The sequence below is a fragment of the Trypanosoma cruzi genome, genomic scaffold, assembly GCF_000209065.1.
Source record: "Trypanosoma cruzi strain CL Brener 1047053516441 genomic scaffold, whole genome shotgun sequence".
Taxonomy (NCBI): Eukaryota; Euglenozoa; class Kinetoplastea; order Trypanosomatida; family Trypanosomatidae; genus Trypanosoma; species Trypanosoma cruzi.
Genome location: NW_001849282.1, coordinates 30,693 through 45,525, shown reverse-complemented (window position 1 = coordinate 45,525; position 14,833 = coordinate 30,693). Strand labels below are relative to the sequence as shown.

General features: G+C 52.2%; 1 protein-coding gene and 2 pseudogenes across 1 annotated transcript, besides 5 other annotated features; all 3 read left to right on the top strand.

The window, feature by feature from the left end:
* Positions 1-1,517: a sequence feature (heterozygous, non-Esmeraldo-like haplotype).
* On the top strand, positions 1,508-4,430 carry Tc00.1047053509735.150 (annotated as a pseudogene).
* Positions 1,518-2,171: a sequence feature (areas merged during assembly that could not be assigned to a particular haplotype. This can correspond to areas where the two haplotypes were merged or to regions with more than two copies in the genome that were merged during assembly.).
* Positions 2,172-2,239: a sequence feature (heterozygous, non-Esmeraldo-like haplotype).
* Positions 2,240-14,833: part of a sequence feature (areas not merged during assembly with more than two copies in the genome that could not be assigned to a particular haplotype) that runs on past the window's edge.
* On the top strand, positions 5,418-7,625 carry Tc00.1047053509735.140 (annotated as a pseudogene).
* Positions 8,095-8,134: a sequence feature (AT_rich).
* On the top strand, positions 10,792-14,010 carry Tc00.1047053509735.120 (retrotransposon hot spot (RHS) protein, putative; the record flags this gene model as incomplete). Its single annotated transcript, XM_811364.1, has 1 exon — positions 10,792-14,010. The coding sequence occupies one exon, from the start codon at positions 10,792-10,794 to the stop codon at positions 14,008-14,010; it is 3,219 nt and encodes a 1,072-aa protein (XP_816457.1).

The following is a 14,833-nucleotide window of genomic DNA, read 5'->3' as shown; positions in this document are numbered from 1 at the left end:
GGATCCAGCAGCGCGATGTTTGGCCGCAGGAGCATGGCTCGAACAAATGCTTTGTTGGAGGGGGATGTGCACTGCGACGAGAAGGAAGAAGATGTTGCGAGACGACCACCACTACAAGACCGGAGTGAAGTTGTGTTTTTTCCACTTGCGCGAGGGCGGCTTGCCACCTGGTCGGTTGGGAGGATTATTTATTTTTTTGCGTCGTTGCGCTCACTTTTTATTCCGCTGCGTTTTCTTGCGGACCTGCGAAGGGAGATTTGCAAGAAATTCCTGCGAGGCGTCCGTGCCGTCGTCGGAAAAGCGGATTCCCCCTTGAAAAACGCTACTTTTTAAATTTGTTTTGGGTGGGGAGCTCCTGTCGATTCAACGCGGCTTTTTTTTGCCGATTTGATGCGTGTGTTTCCGAGCGGTTCGATCTGTGCTCCCAGCCCACTCGGATGTGGTGTGCGCTTCGACGTGAAGGTGCCTGCCAGCCGTTTTATTGCTTCCCCCGCTGTGGCTGCCGCCGCTGCCTTCCTCCCTTCCTGAGGTCCTGCGGCTTCTTGACAAGGTGTTTTGGAGAAGGCGTTGCCGCTCTTATCGTCCATTGTATTTTGATTCTGGTGTCGCGGTCAGGAGACATTGAACGAGAGGGTTTGCTGCCCTCTTGTTTTATTTGTCCTCTCTGCCTGACGGCCAGTTCTACACAAACGTGCTCCTCGGCACCTCAGTTGGTGCTGGCGGGATTGCTTACGGTTGTCACTGGCAGTCGCATTTGCCAGCTCTTCTCTGCTCCCTTTCAGTGTCGCATTTTTCTATTGATTGACGGACGCCATTCTGTCCGGCGTGCCACTTTGATTGGATTGTGTGGGACTGCTCGCCAACGCCATCGGAGAAAACAGGCTGACGCTTTCACGTGTTTAATCCCATCTTGCGCGCAGGTATTTTTCCCATGTTCTGTTGGGCACTCAAACAGCGAGGAGTCCGGAGCTATGCGTGCGTGGAATTCTTTTTGCCATGTGGACTGCGGGCAACACCGAGGGGCTGCCACTTTTACTCCGCAGAGTTGTTGTGTCTCTTCGCAGGGTTGGCAGGGAGATTGCATGCAGCCTGCTACTGCTGTTGTGTCCCCAAATGTTGTCACTCCATGCGAAGTAACGTGCTTCAGCGAGTGAGGGTGTTGATTGGGTTTGTGTGCACTCTGATTCTGTTTGCTACTTTGTGCGGGCACGCAAAACCTGAGGGGCGGGGAAATGGAGCGGGGCGATGCCTGGCCGCGTTTCGCCCATTTTTCACTGCACGATGGTGTGGTGCAAATTGTGGTGCTTCCTTTGCGGTGTGACTGCGGTCTCCTGTGCGGCAATGGCTGTGGGTGGAGGAGAGTGTTGACCCGCTGCGTGACGGTGGGATCGTGTTTTCTTTTTTTCCTTTTTACTCCTCCCTCTGTGAAGGTGTGCACTTATTTTTGGTGCCAGTGATGGGGCAAACGGACAGACAACGTGAATAAAATAAAATATACATGGCGATAATGTGGCGTTGTTTCTGCCGATCGCACGCCTCGCGTTGCTGCGGGGGCGGTGGGCCTTGACTGTTCCACTGACAGGCGTTGCAGTGCGGCTGCGTGGCGCACTGACCGCCCTGCCGTGCGAGTGCCACGCCCAACGCCATTGGGACTGCGGGACGAAACAGCCGCGACTGTCCTTTGGAGCCAGCGGCACCTGCAGGCCGCGGTTGGGCGGTGCGAATGGGATGCTTTGCCGCACGGGTGTTGTGGTGGCGCCTTGCAGCGGCTCTGGTGATGGTTCCGACGCTGCGACTCGACACGTGGCGGAGAGTAAAGAGCTACCGCAGTGGACTCCTGACCGTCGGGTGGAAGGTGCACTGCTAGACGGAGACAGTCTCGGCACCAAAATGAGGCTCAATGACTTCCTTCGGAATTATATTGGCTTCAGGACGGCCGTTGATGAAAGACTACAATGTGACGATGGAGGAGTTTGTTTGGAGGCCTGAAGCTTACGTCTATGACCACCAGCTTCTTGAATAAGTTTTCAATTCAGAAGATTCTCGGCTTTTAATAGATGAGAATAAGCTTTTGGACGGGGGCGTGGTTCCTCTTGAACGTTGGAGTGTCATTGAAGGGAAGGATACGGTCAGTCCTTCCGCAAGGGACAACCAAATGAAGCTCTAACTCAGATACGGAAAGAAGAAAGGGCAGGGCGGGACCAGCAAAAAGGATGTGCTATTTTCACCAGGATCGAAGATGTACTGTTTAGAGGAAGGGGTTGCGTCGAGTAAAAGGAGCTGAATGATTTTCCTGCGATGGAATTGGACGGCAGGGGTGCTGCGGACGCCAATCGGGAGGCCTTGCTGGAGGCGTTTTTTAAGGACCCTGAGAAGTATATTCGCGATGCGGGAGTATTGGGCGAAATACAGGCATCCGATCGTTATGTGGGGGGTGGAGGGGGCTGTACGGGATGAAATGGACATGGAAGAAGATGTAAATAAGCTTTACGATAATGGCGTGTGCAATCTACTGAAGTGGTTGGTGGCTTCTGCGGAGGTAAAAGCAAATGTTCATGACGTCGCTAAAGGGTTTTTGGATTCAGACGCCGAGGAAGCGAGGGACCCAACGACGTCGAGCGCACCGAGATACCTGTAGGAGGGATGCTACGAGTCTGTGTACAATGCGAGGTGGCACCGTGTCGTGAAGGTTGTTGGCGGCGAGGGGATAGGAATGGATGTGAGGGAGGGGAAACCACCGCAGTCGTGGGCGTACACGGCAGTTGGCGAATCCCTCGAAAAGGATGACGGAGTGCAGCAATCTGGTGCACCGCGTTTCAGGCTGATGGTGCTCACCTCGGACGAGGGATGGCCGTACTCGTGGGAGGAGGATGAATTCACTCGTGGCTGCCATGTGAACTGTGAGGTGGATCGAGTGTGGCGGATCGTCAAGGGCGATGTAACCGAATTGTTCAGCACTCACGGTGAGAACCACTTTGAGCCTAGACGACGTGTGTTGATTGGGACGCCCGGGATCGGGAAGTCGGTGAATGCCGGCTCGTACCTCCTCTACCAGCTGCTGCACTACGATGTCGAGAAGCTCGAGGTGGTTGTCTAAAGTTTTGTTGGAAGTACGACGTACGTGTTTGACAGGACCACCAATACGGTGACGAGATAAGTGGGTAGTGAAGCATCCAAGGAATTTTTGTGGGGTTTGTGGGATTGTGGGATGAAAGGGTATGTTATCTACGATTTCGCAGAGCAAGGAACATCGCCAGCGGGTTATTTTCTGCCCTATGATGAATGGGGCATGATTTTGGTGTCGCCCCTAAACGTGCACAACCACGGTGAATGGGAGACGCCATTAAAAGCCGAGCGAATCATTGCGAATTGCTCCGACTGGACGGATGTAAAGGCGATGTGTGCGTGGATGAGGCGCGATGGGGCTACGGATGGGCAAGCGGAATAATGGAGGATAGTCAAAGGATGCATGGATAAAGTGGGGCCGATTCCACGTTACATCTTCGATGCGAATGAGTTCATTGCACACTCTGCTGCCATTCAGAGTGCCTTGGATGGGATCAAGTCCCGGGATGGTGAAAAGCACTTTACAGATGGGGGAGTGAGACTGTGGTATTCTGAGGATCCGTCTCAAAAGCTGGTGAGGGCTGCCCGAGCACGAGGAGAATTCGGTGCTGAGGGATTTCTGAACGCACCGATACCCCTTTGCCTCGTGCATCGAATACCGCACTGGTTTAGGGAGCGTGATGAGTGAGGAAGATATTTTTTTTCTGTTGCTAGTATTGGGGAAGAGGAGTACTCTTTTGTCTGAATGTATGGGAAGGGTTTGACTTGCGCGCATTCATGTTTTGGGGAGTCTGTCAGTGCATTAGTAGAGGACGTTAAGGAGCTGGGGCCACCAGCACGCCGTGGAGGACGGTATGCAGTGCTGAGGGCGAACCCTGAAGGGCACCCCGCCGGGTTATATGTGTATTGGTTTCAATGGAATACCATACAAATAATGCTATAAAGCATTGGCTGCTGTGCATACCGGCGGTTGGATACTTTCCGCTGGTGGACGCCTTTTTTCCTTCGTGGAGCCAAATCCAATGACGCTGGTTGGGCTGCGGATGGCTACGGCGGGTGAGCATCACACCACCGCCAGCACTGTGAGGCAGTTCACTGAGTGCCTGGCGGCGTATTTTGATGGTTGGGAGGAATTATCCCGAGACATGTCGTGGGAGATGATTTGTGTGCAGCACGCAGACAGCACGCCGATGACTGGCTGGCAGAGATGTGATGTTGTCAATCCCAATAGTGTGAGCGACGTTGAAAGCCGTGAAATAGCGGCGTTTTGGAGGGAAAAGGTGCGCCAGTACCAAGTGTCAATATCATCCGGAGACTTTGGAATAGACGAGGCTCTCCGAAGTGTGGAGGAGCCACGGAAATAGTAAAACAAATTGGGAGGGAAAGGGGCGGTTTTTGATTTCTGGTAAAAAATATTGCGGGGGTTATATATTTTTGGATGCTTGTGTGTGCATACGGTGCGGGTGCACCAGCCCCATGCGGCAGCACCGAAGACGAATGCCCAAAAATGACCAACGCTATCGAACATAACAGTGGCAGAAGGAATTAGGGAGGGAGTGGGGTTGTTTGGTTTCTGGTGAAAAACATTGGGTGATTTTCACATAGTATGTTAGTTGTGTGTGTGTATACGAGGCATGATTGGAGAATTGCCCGATATGAGGGAATCATTGTGTTTGGCGCTGTCGCAGTACTACTGCATTGCCCATTTTCTTCTATTGTGTTCTAAGGCCCATCATCAACAGAAGCAGCTTTAAGGGATGGACGACGAATAAGTTCTATTGAGGAATCAGTGCACTCCGTGTGACCGCATGGAGTGAGGCGCCGCGTCATGGGTGGATGAGGGCCCGCTTCCGCGTGTGGCACTTTGGGCGATTGCTCGCTCGGTGTGCGTTGTGTGTTGGCGGTGGGTTACTTCTCCTCTTCCATGGCTGACTGACGGCATTGCTATGGTGCGTGTGTGTGTGTGAGGGCTGGTGTGGAGTTGCCTGTCAGGGTGATGGCGTTGGCTGTGCTCTTCCCGGGACTGGCGTTTGTCTCGTCTCCTGCTCTCTGCGTGGGTGCTCTCTTCTGCTCCCCACGGACGTGCCTGATGTGTTGCTGCTGTTGTACTCTTTTCCACTTCTTGAACACAGACACACGCTAGGAAAGAAGGAAACAAGCGCGAATCGCTACCGTGAAATTTGAAGGCCCTGAAAGGACCAACAGCACACACACACCGCCCACACACACATATTTATATGCTCTCACGTGTTGCTGCAGTGAAGGCGCCCCGCACACACAACCGTCGCCGCGTTACCGGATCCAGCGGAAGGAGGAGGGAAGGAGGAGAGAGTGAGCCGCAGAGGCCCAACATGTCCCGGCGTGTGTTTAGTTTTGCGGTGCCGCTACTCCTCCTCGTGATGTGCTGCGCCACCTGTGGAGCTGCGGCCGCATCGACGGGGGAGAATTAAGTGATTGCGCGGCTGCCGTGGGTGGTTTTTATTTTTGTTCCGGGACGAACGCGTTTGGAACCGAAGGGTGGGACTGGTGCAAGTGGAAGGAGGGATTTGTTTGGATCGCTCGCTCTTGTGGGTGTCGGTGGAGTGACGGTTGCCTTTGATGGGGGTTGCACGATATTTAATGATAGCGATGGGGCACCGAGTGGGCTTTCTCATGCGGATATTGTGGCGGGTTCCATCTTTTTTGCGTGGAATTTGTCGTCTTTTTTTGGTGAGTTTGATAATGGCCGGAATACACACATCGTGTTGAGCACAGCGAATATAAAGGGTGGTGTAGGCTTCGCGTCCAATCCCACGACAATTGAGAGCGGCAATAGGGCGTTTCTTCGTGCGGGAAGCTAGCAAAAGTTTGGTACGAATGGTGGGTTCAATTGGGCGTTGAGGGACCGTGATGCTCAACTGGTTGTGGGTGAATTCACGCAGCCCAATGACGGCAGACGGAGCGAGCTGATCCACTGGTGTGAACCCAAATTGCTGTGATCACAGATCATTCCCGAGACTCACGAACGCGGCGCGAATGGATTGATGGTTTTTGGCGGCTCAGGTGTTTTGGTGAATGGCACGCTTGTGTCCCCGTGATTGCGTATAATGACGAAAAAGACGATTTCTCCATGATCATCTGTTCGACGGACGGCGGCAGCAGCTGAGTGCTTTCAAGGGGCATTTTTCCTGTGGACTGCATTGACCTTCTCATTGCCGAGTGGGAACAGGGACAACTTCTCGTGATTACTCATTGCTATGGGAGCCGGTACTGCAGAGTGCACGAGTCACGTGACAAGGGGACAATGTGGGTGGAATTACCCGGGGCAATTGCAGGCGTTTGGGCCAATTCACAATCGGGTCGTTGGGGCATGAGCTTGCGTGTGGGAGCCATTGTCACTGCGACCGTTGGAGGAAGGAGCGTCGTGCTGTAGGCTTGGAAAGTGGGCTCCCCGTGGTGGGAGAGTGAGGCCCATGCGCTCTACGTTTGGGTGACTGACAGCAACCGCGTGTTTTGTGTTGGACCGGCTTCTATGGACGCTGCTGTGAATAAGCCGATTGCCAACGCCCTGCTGTACTCGGATGATGCGTTGCACCTTGTGGGAGCGAGGCACAATGAAGAGAAAAGCAGCCTGTTTCCTGCCTTCCCTGACGGAGGAGCTGCGGATGATCACTTCCATCCTCCGCAATTGGGCGGACGTGGACGCTTCCTTCTCCGCGTCGCCCGTAAGTACGGTGGGTCTGGTTGGATATCTGCCCAACGCAGGCACTGCCAACACGTGTATCGACGAGTGCCGTTGTGTGATTGCAACGGTGACGAACGGCAAGAATGCCACAAATGGGCCTCAATTCACGGGGCAATGTTACCCGTGAACCGTTGGGAGGATAATAATCACTGTGGCTTTGCGAATTACAACTTAGCTCTTGTGGCGACGGTGGCTATTCGCGAGACACACGCAGGCGTCAAGAGTATCCCTTTGATTGGCGTGAAGGAAGCAGGTTGCACTGTGCACTTTTGGCTGTCGCACAGCCATGAAAGGAGTTGGGGGGTGATGTTCAACGCAAACAAACACAACGGCTTTTGGGAGTTGAACAAACAATAACGAGTGGAGCTCACGCTGCAGGACCGGCAACAAGGCCTTCGTATAGATCAATGGTGTGTGTGTGTGTGTGTGGGATGCTGAAATGACATCACCATCGGGAAAGGGGCCACGCGCGAATTCACACTTTTACATTGGAGGGTATGGAAGCAGTGCAAGCGACACCGGGAGCCAAAACAAGTATGTGACAGTGACGAGTGTCTTTTTGTACAACCGCATATTGACCAGGGAAGAAACCGAAAAAGTTGGTGCCAGCAACCTTGCTCTTCCAGAGTCTCTTTCTGGGAAAATGCTTGAAGGGCCGGATGATCCAGCGGGAACTGGCAGTGGCTCCAAAGATGGAAACGCTTCTCAGCTCACGAACAACACTTTGTTGGAGAAGGGCTCTGGTGGCTACGGCACCGTGCGTGTGGGTGTGTGCCTCGGATCTTGTTGCTTCTCCTTCTGGGGCTGTGGGCATTGCAGCTCTCGGCTGTGTGAGACGGTGGGAGTGGAGCCGCGGCTCTCCGTGGAAAAGAGTGTGCAGCTCCTCAGGAAGACTCAATGCACTCCGTTGAGGACTTTTTAAAATCCCTTTTGTTTTCACCTCTGGATATAATGTGCTGCTGGTGCTTTGTTGGAGGGATCAGAACCCCTGTCTTTTTACTATTTTTTTAATTTATTTTTCGTTTGCCGCTAGCTGCACACTCTCATGAGTGACGTGTTTCCCCCTGTTTTTTTTGCTTTTGTTGCACCGCACGCGGTGCCGGCCTCATTGCTGTGCAGTCCCGCGGACTGTACAAAACGAGGGGTGGAGGAAGAGGCCGAGTGCCTCATGAAATGTGAGGGATTTCGTGTGGACACGTGGAACACTGCGATCTTTTTTTTCTCCTCTGTAAGAAACATATGGAGATGCACAATTCCTGCTGCGCTGAGGGATACATAAAATGAAAGTCCACTGAGGCGATTTCTTTTTTTTTTCTTTATTATTAATTATTTAATTATTTATTTCTGCTGAACCTACGCCTTTTTTCTTGGTTTTCTGTATTTGGCAATTCGCTGCGGCTTGTTTTATTATTTGCTGTGTTGAATGCCACTATGTGTCTTTGTGTCCCATTGGGTGTCCCACTGCTAGCTGTGCAGTTGACACTCCCTCATCACTTTTTCTTTTCTGCTAGAGGCATCGATAGTCCGCGACGACGGTTGTTTGTGTTCCCCATTGCGATGGTACGAGGGTGACTGGGCGCCCTGATGAGTGCAGTCGGAGGGGAGCGGATGGTGTGCGCCGTGCCTCACTGTGAGTGTGGGACGCCACCGCCACGACCTGCTGTGAGGCGTAACGCTATTCCTTCGGGGCAGGGGTAAGTAAAGGACTGTGGTGGAATTGGATGCACCTCGTTCCTCTTGTAGCGGCCGTGGGTGTGCTGTTCGCATTGCTGTTTTGCGGTACGATGTGGATGGCGGTGCTTCTACGTGTGCCTTCTTGAATGCACTGTGCGGCGGGCTTCTCTTCTCCATGTCCTTGCCTTTGCCCTTTTGTGAGTGGGGGTGAGTGTGGGTGGCTGTCGACCTGCCCCGAGCATTGGGGCCCTTCACACACGTGTGGCTCATCTTGGCAGCCTCTCGCAGCGTCCATGCCTCGTGACAGGGAGCGAGGGAAGAGTGGCGTGTTTCCTCCTACTATAGACCTATCAACTTTTGAGGAGTTGGAGTGAAGCTAAGGTGACAAGCGTGTGTGTCTTCACCTTCTTGCGGGAGGACGCGCAGAGGTTGGTTTTCTTTTGCTTGTTTTGTTACTGTGTCTGTGTTGACGTTATTTGTTTTTTTTCTCCAGAGGCATTCATTGTGCGATTTGTGCGTGTTTGGTTTCCAGCTTTTTCAGCACCGCCAAATGGAGTGTTTCGCAGGATTGGAATAAAAGGATGTGCGAGAGCATCGCATCGCTCGCCCGTAATAACACACACGCACACAGTTTCATCGCGTCTGATACGTCACGTTTTTCAGACCGGTCGAAATTGCTTGTGGGACGTCACTTCATTTGCGGCGTCGGGAAAGTGAAGTAAATGGAGAGATATGCCGAGAATGTAATGCTCCTCCATAATACCGCGGGCTGGCGGCGACAATGATCAGAGAGCCTCTACTCAACATTGAGAAGAGGGCAGCGCTCCGGTGATCCGATTTTTGCCGCTTTAGGAACTCCTAATGTAGTGTACACCGTGTGGGCCTTTTTGCTGCGGATATGCAGAGGGGTGATGTGGGGTGGAATTATTGTTGAAGGCAGCACGGACGCCGCCCGACCTTTATTGGAGGGATGCGTGCTGTTATTCCGTGCTTTCTGGCCTGCGTTGTCGCACTCATGCTTTGAGTGCGGATGGCCACAGTAGTGGAGCTGAATACGGTTCAATGTGTGTTGCTCACGGGGACTGCGCGACACATGTTTTTTGTTGGGCTTCCCAAAGGAGGGGCGCATCGCCGTTGCGTAATTCCCGCGGCAGTTCATTACCCTGCGACTGTGCGTGCCGCCGTCCGCTGCGCCACTGCAAGCCTTCGCCTTTGTGAGAAATGGGGAGCGTGACTGCTGTGGCGGTGGTCGAATGTTTCCGAATTGGTGCTTTTGGTTATCCCACTTGGAGCGCCGAGCAGCGAGGGGCCGCACACGCCCAGGAGGTGGGAGTGTCAGCTGCAACCGCACTTGCGATTTGTAGTTGGGATGTGACATGTTTCTTTGGTATTTTTATTTTTGGTGATGTGCGGGGCAGCGGTGTGTTTGCGTGTGCGGGCTGCTCATGGCTGCCGGTGTTGCCTTTCCTGCCGTTCTCTCGCTCCACCCTTTGCGTGCGACGGACCAAACGTTTTTACGGGCGTGTGGTGGGGCCACGTTCTTGTTTGGAAAAAAAGCCTTTCGCAGGCATAATAATACTGCGGTCTGTGCCACACGAGACAGTGGGGAGTTTCCTGGGATTTATTGGCGGGGTGGCACCGCACCCATGCCGTGTGGTTGATTTTTATTCCACAATGCACGGTGAGGGGGATGTGCGGTGACAACTTCCTCCAGTGGAGCGGCACGAGCAGCACGGGGAGCGAAACGGAGGAGTGGTGGCTGCGTGCTTCCAATTGATACGTGAATGGCGAGTGCAGTATGAAAGGCAGCGTCACGGCACTCTTTTGCCATGCACACCACAAATATTTTCCATAAAGCTTGCAAATTGTACTCTTTTCTGTTGTGTGGGGGATTACCGTGATGCATCGCTGTTGTGGTGTGTATGATTTGTGGTCCCTGCGTGTGGCCTCTGCCTTACCGAATTTACTTTTTATTTTGTGTGCGTGTCAGGGTTTATGTGCCCACGTCCTCTTGCAGAGTGTGTGCGGTGACGGCGGTGCCACACGGGTGCGGGACCGTGGCGAGCGGAATGCGTGGACGAACCCTCCGCGTCCACCACGTTGTTATTGTTGTTGTTTCTCACCAACACTGTGCTGGGTGAATGGTACCCGCGCGCCGTCGTTGTGGTGGTCCTCGTGCATCGAGTACAGTGCCGTCACACCGCGCGTATGGCACTATTGTTGTGGCTGCCAGTCATTTCTGTGACTATTTTCTTTTTTATTCCTTTCTCGTTTGTCGGTCAGTATTCAGCTTTAACTCAATCCAACCAAGAAAACAAGGAGAAACAATGCCTCCAAAGCAAAATAGAGTGCAAGGTGGCAATGCCAGGAGCCGAGCGTCTGCCGTGCCGCAGGGAGATCGTCAGAGGAGAGCGAGGCAGGACTTTGAGGGTGAGAGAGATCAACCCGCTGCGACAAACATAAGAGCGGAGTCGCAGCAACCACAGTGGACCATGAGCAGCAGCGTAGAGGACATTCTGCTGGAGGGAAGCACTAACAGGAACAACATGAAATTGAACGATTTCCTTCGGAGCTACTTGGGCGAGGAGTGGGTTGTGGAAAGAAATGGGAACGTCACGATGGAGGCGTTTGTTCAGGAGCCGGATGCTTACGTACAAGACCAGCAGCTTCTTAGAAGAATTGTTAACTTAACTGCGTACCAAACGCTGAAAATATTATTGGAGGCTATTAATAAGCTTCATCACGAGGGTGTGTACTCTCTCGAGCAATGGAGGGACTATGAAGGAAAGGATACGGTCACTCCTGTTGCAAGGAGAAAACTAAACGCAGCTATTTCTCGGGTGCTGACAGAAGAAAGGCGTAAGGCGGAAGAAAGGCGTGAGGCGGAAGAAAGGGCAAGGCGGGACCAGCAACAAATCATATTCAACTTATCTGCTATGATCGAAGATTTGTTGTTTGGAGGAAGAGTTCGCGTCCATAAAATGAAGCTGAATGATTTTCTTACGATGGAATTTGACGGCAGAGGCATTTTGCGCGCCAATCGGTGCGTTTGGCTGGGGGATTTTTTCAAGGATCCCACGAGGTATATCCGCGATGCGGGAGTATTGAACGAAATACAGGCAACAGGTGCTTATGCGAGGATGGAGATGACTGTGAGGGAGGAAATGGATTTGGAAGAAGATGTACACAGGCTTCATCACGAGGGTGTGTACTCTCTCGAGCAATGGAGGGACTATGAAGGAAAGGATACGGTCACTCCTGTTGCAAGGAGAAAAATAAACGCAGCTATTTCTCGGGTGCTGACAGAAGAAAGGCGTAAGGCGGAAGAAAGGCGTGAGACGAAAGAAAGGGCAAGCCGACGGCAAAAATTAGAATTGACCGTTACCACCACGATCAAAGATGTGCTATTTAGAGGAAGAGTTCGCGTCATGGACATACAATTGAATGATTTTCTTGTGATGGAGTTGGACGGCATGGGCATTTTGCCCGCCAACCGGAATGTCTTGCTGAAGGAGTTTGTAAAGGATTCTACGAGGTATATTTGCGGTGCGTTTTTACTGCTCGAAATAAAGGCATCCGATCGTTACAAGAGGATGGAGAGGGCTGTGAGGGATGAAATGGATATGGAAGAGGATGTAAACAAGCTTTACGAGAAAGGTGTGGACAATCTACTGAAGTGGTCATTAGCTGCCGAGGAGGTAAAAGCAAATGTTCATAACCTCACTAAACATTTCTTGGATGCAGCCTTCATTGAATTGATGAGCTCAATGACGATGAGTGCGCCGATGAAACTGGAGGGATGCTACGAGTCTGTGTACAATGCGAGGTGGCATCATGTCGTGGAGGTTCCCGGCGGCAAAGGGGCGGGAATGTATGTGAGGGAGGGGGAGCCAGAACAGTCATGGAAGTACAAGGAAGTTGGCGAATTTCTCGAAAAGGATGACGGTGTGGAGCAATCCGGTGCAGCACGTCCCAGACTGATGGTGCTCACCTCGGACAGGGGATGGCCGTACTCGTGGAAGGAGGATGAATCCACTCGTGACTGCTACGTGAACTCTGAGGTGGAGCGAGTGTGGCGGATCGTCAGGAATGATCTAACCGAATGGTTCAGTCCTCACCGTGGGACCTACTTTACGCCCAAGCAGCGTCTGTTGATTGGGACGCCCGGGATTGGGAAATCTTTGGCTGCCGGCTCGTACCTCCTCTACCAGCTGCTGCACTACGATGCGGAGCAGCTCCCAATGGTTGCGTACGTTATTGGGAGTCAATCATTCCTGTTTGACAAGACCACCAAAACGGTATCAACATACAGGGATAACCCCAGGATTGAGGATGTTGTAAACATTTTTTTTTTCCGTGGGGTTAAAGGGTATTGTATCTACGATGCGACATTGGCATGTCGTCAACCGTCTGCTGGTTTGCCTTGCAAGGGATGGGGCATGATTGTGGTGACACCACCAGACAAAAACGAATATGAACGGTGGAAAAAAAAAATGGACGCTACTGCAATCGTAACGAATTGTCCCGAAGAAAACGATGTGAGGGCAATGTGCATTTGGATGAAGCGCAATCGACCCCTGCAGGAGCAAGCGGAATACTGGAAGGAGGTGAGGGGTCGCATGAATAACGTGGGACCAATTCTCCGCTCCATCTTTGATAAACAGGCATATGATGACCGCATTAAAGCGTGTCAGCAAGCCGTGGATGGGTCGACCGCTTCGGAATTAGAGCGTAATTTGGGTATTGGCTGCTGTTATTTGTCCAATGACAATGACTTGTCTCGAAAGCTTGTGAAGGTTGTCCGAGTACGACGAGGAAACAACATTGAATCGCCTCTGAATTTGCTGGTATCTCCCCACCTCGAACGTGAAACTTTGTCCAGGTTGGAGAATGAAATGAAGCAGTCCGATTTTATTTTTTTTGTTTTGAGGTTCTGGGATTATGTCCCACCATATCTTATTGAAAAGTATGCCGTATCCGCATTTTTGAATGAGGAATTCCTACGTGCGATAAGACTTAAAATCAAGGAACTGAGGCCACCAGGACGACGTGAGCCACACAGCTGTGCGCTGAAAGAGCACTCAGACACGAGCTTCACCAGAAAAGAGGTTCTACCGCCACCGGAACGCCTTTCCAATCCGGTTGCTATGGACCACTGGGTGCTGTATGAACCGAAGGTCCAACACTTTCCGCTGGTGGACGGCTTTTTCTTTGTGGACTCAAATCCAATGACGCTGGTTGGGCTGCGGATGACTACGGCGGGTGAGCACCGCACCACAACCAGCACTGTGAGGCAGTTCACTGAGTGCCTGGCGGCATATTTTAATGGTTGGGAGGAGTTATCCCGAGACATGTCGTGGGATATTATTAATGTGCAGCACGCAGACAACATGCCGATGAATGGCTGGCGGAGATGTGATGTTGTAAATTCCGATAATGTGAGCCGTGCTGAAAACCGAGAGATTGCGGCGTTCTGGGAGGAAGAGGTGCGCCAGTACATAGCAGCAGTATCATCCGGAGACTTTGGAAGAGACGAAGCTCTCTGAGGCGAGGAAAAACGAAATAGGAGAAAGAATTGGGGGATGAAAGGGGTAGTTTTTGATTTGTGGTAAAGAAATATTGTGGGAGTTATATATTTTTGGATACTTTTTTGTGTGCATACGGTGCGGGTGCACCAGCCCCATGCGGCAGCACCGAAGACGAATGCCCAAAAATGACCAACGCTATCGAACATAACAGTGGCAGAAGAAATTAGGGGGGAGTGGGGTTGTTTGGTTTCTGGTGAAAAACATTGGGTGGTTTTTATATAGTATGTTAGTTGTGTGTGGTACGAGGCATGATTGGAGAATTGCCCGATATGAGGGAATCATTGTGTTTGGCGCTGTCGCAGTACTACTGCATTGCCCATTTTCTTCTATTGTGTTCTAAGGCCCATCAATAACAGAGGCATCTTTAGGGGATGTACGACGAATAAGTTCTATTGAGGAATCAGTGCACTCCGTGTGACCGCATGGAGTGAAGCGCCGCGTCATGGGTGGATGAGGATCCGTTTCCGCGTGTGGCACTTTGTGTGATAGCTTGCTTCGTGCGTTGTCTGTTGGCTGCGGGGCTGTGGCCGTATTCCGTTGGCCGTGGGACTGAACCGGAGGCGGTGGCGGTGTGTCTCTTCTCTTCCTCGTTCATTGGTGGTTGATTGCTGGCGGTGTGTGCGTTTGTTGTGTGGAGGACCGAATCCTCTCACCCGCGGACTGACAGCACTGCGATTGCGTGTGTGTGTGTGTGAGGGCTGGTGTGGAGTCGCCGGCCAGGGTGAGGACCGTGGCGGTGCTTTTCCTGAGACTGGTGTTTGTTTCTTTTGTGTGTTTGTGC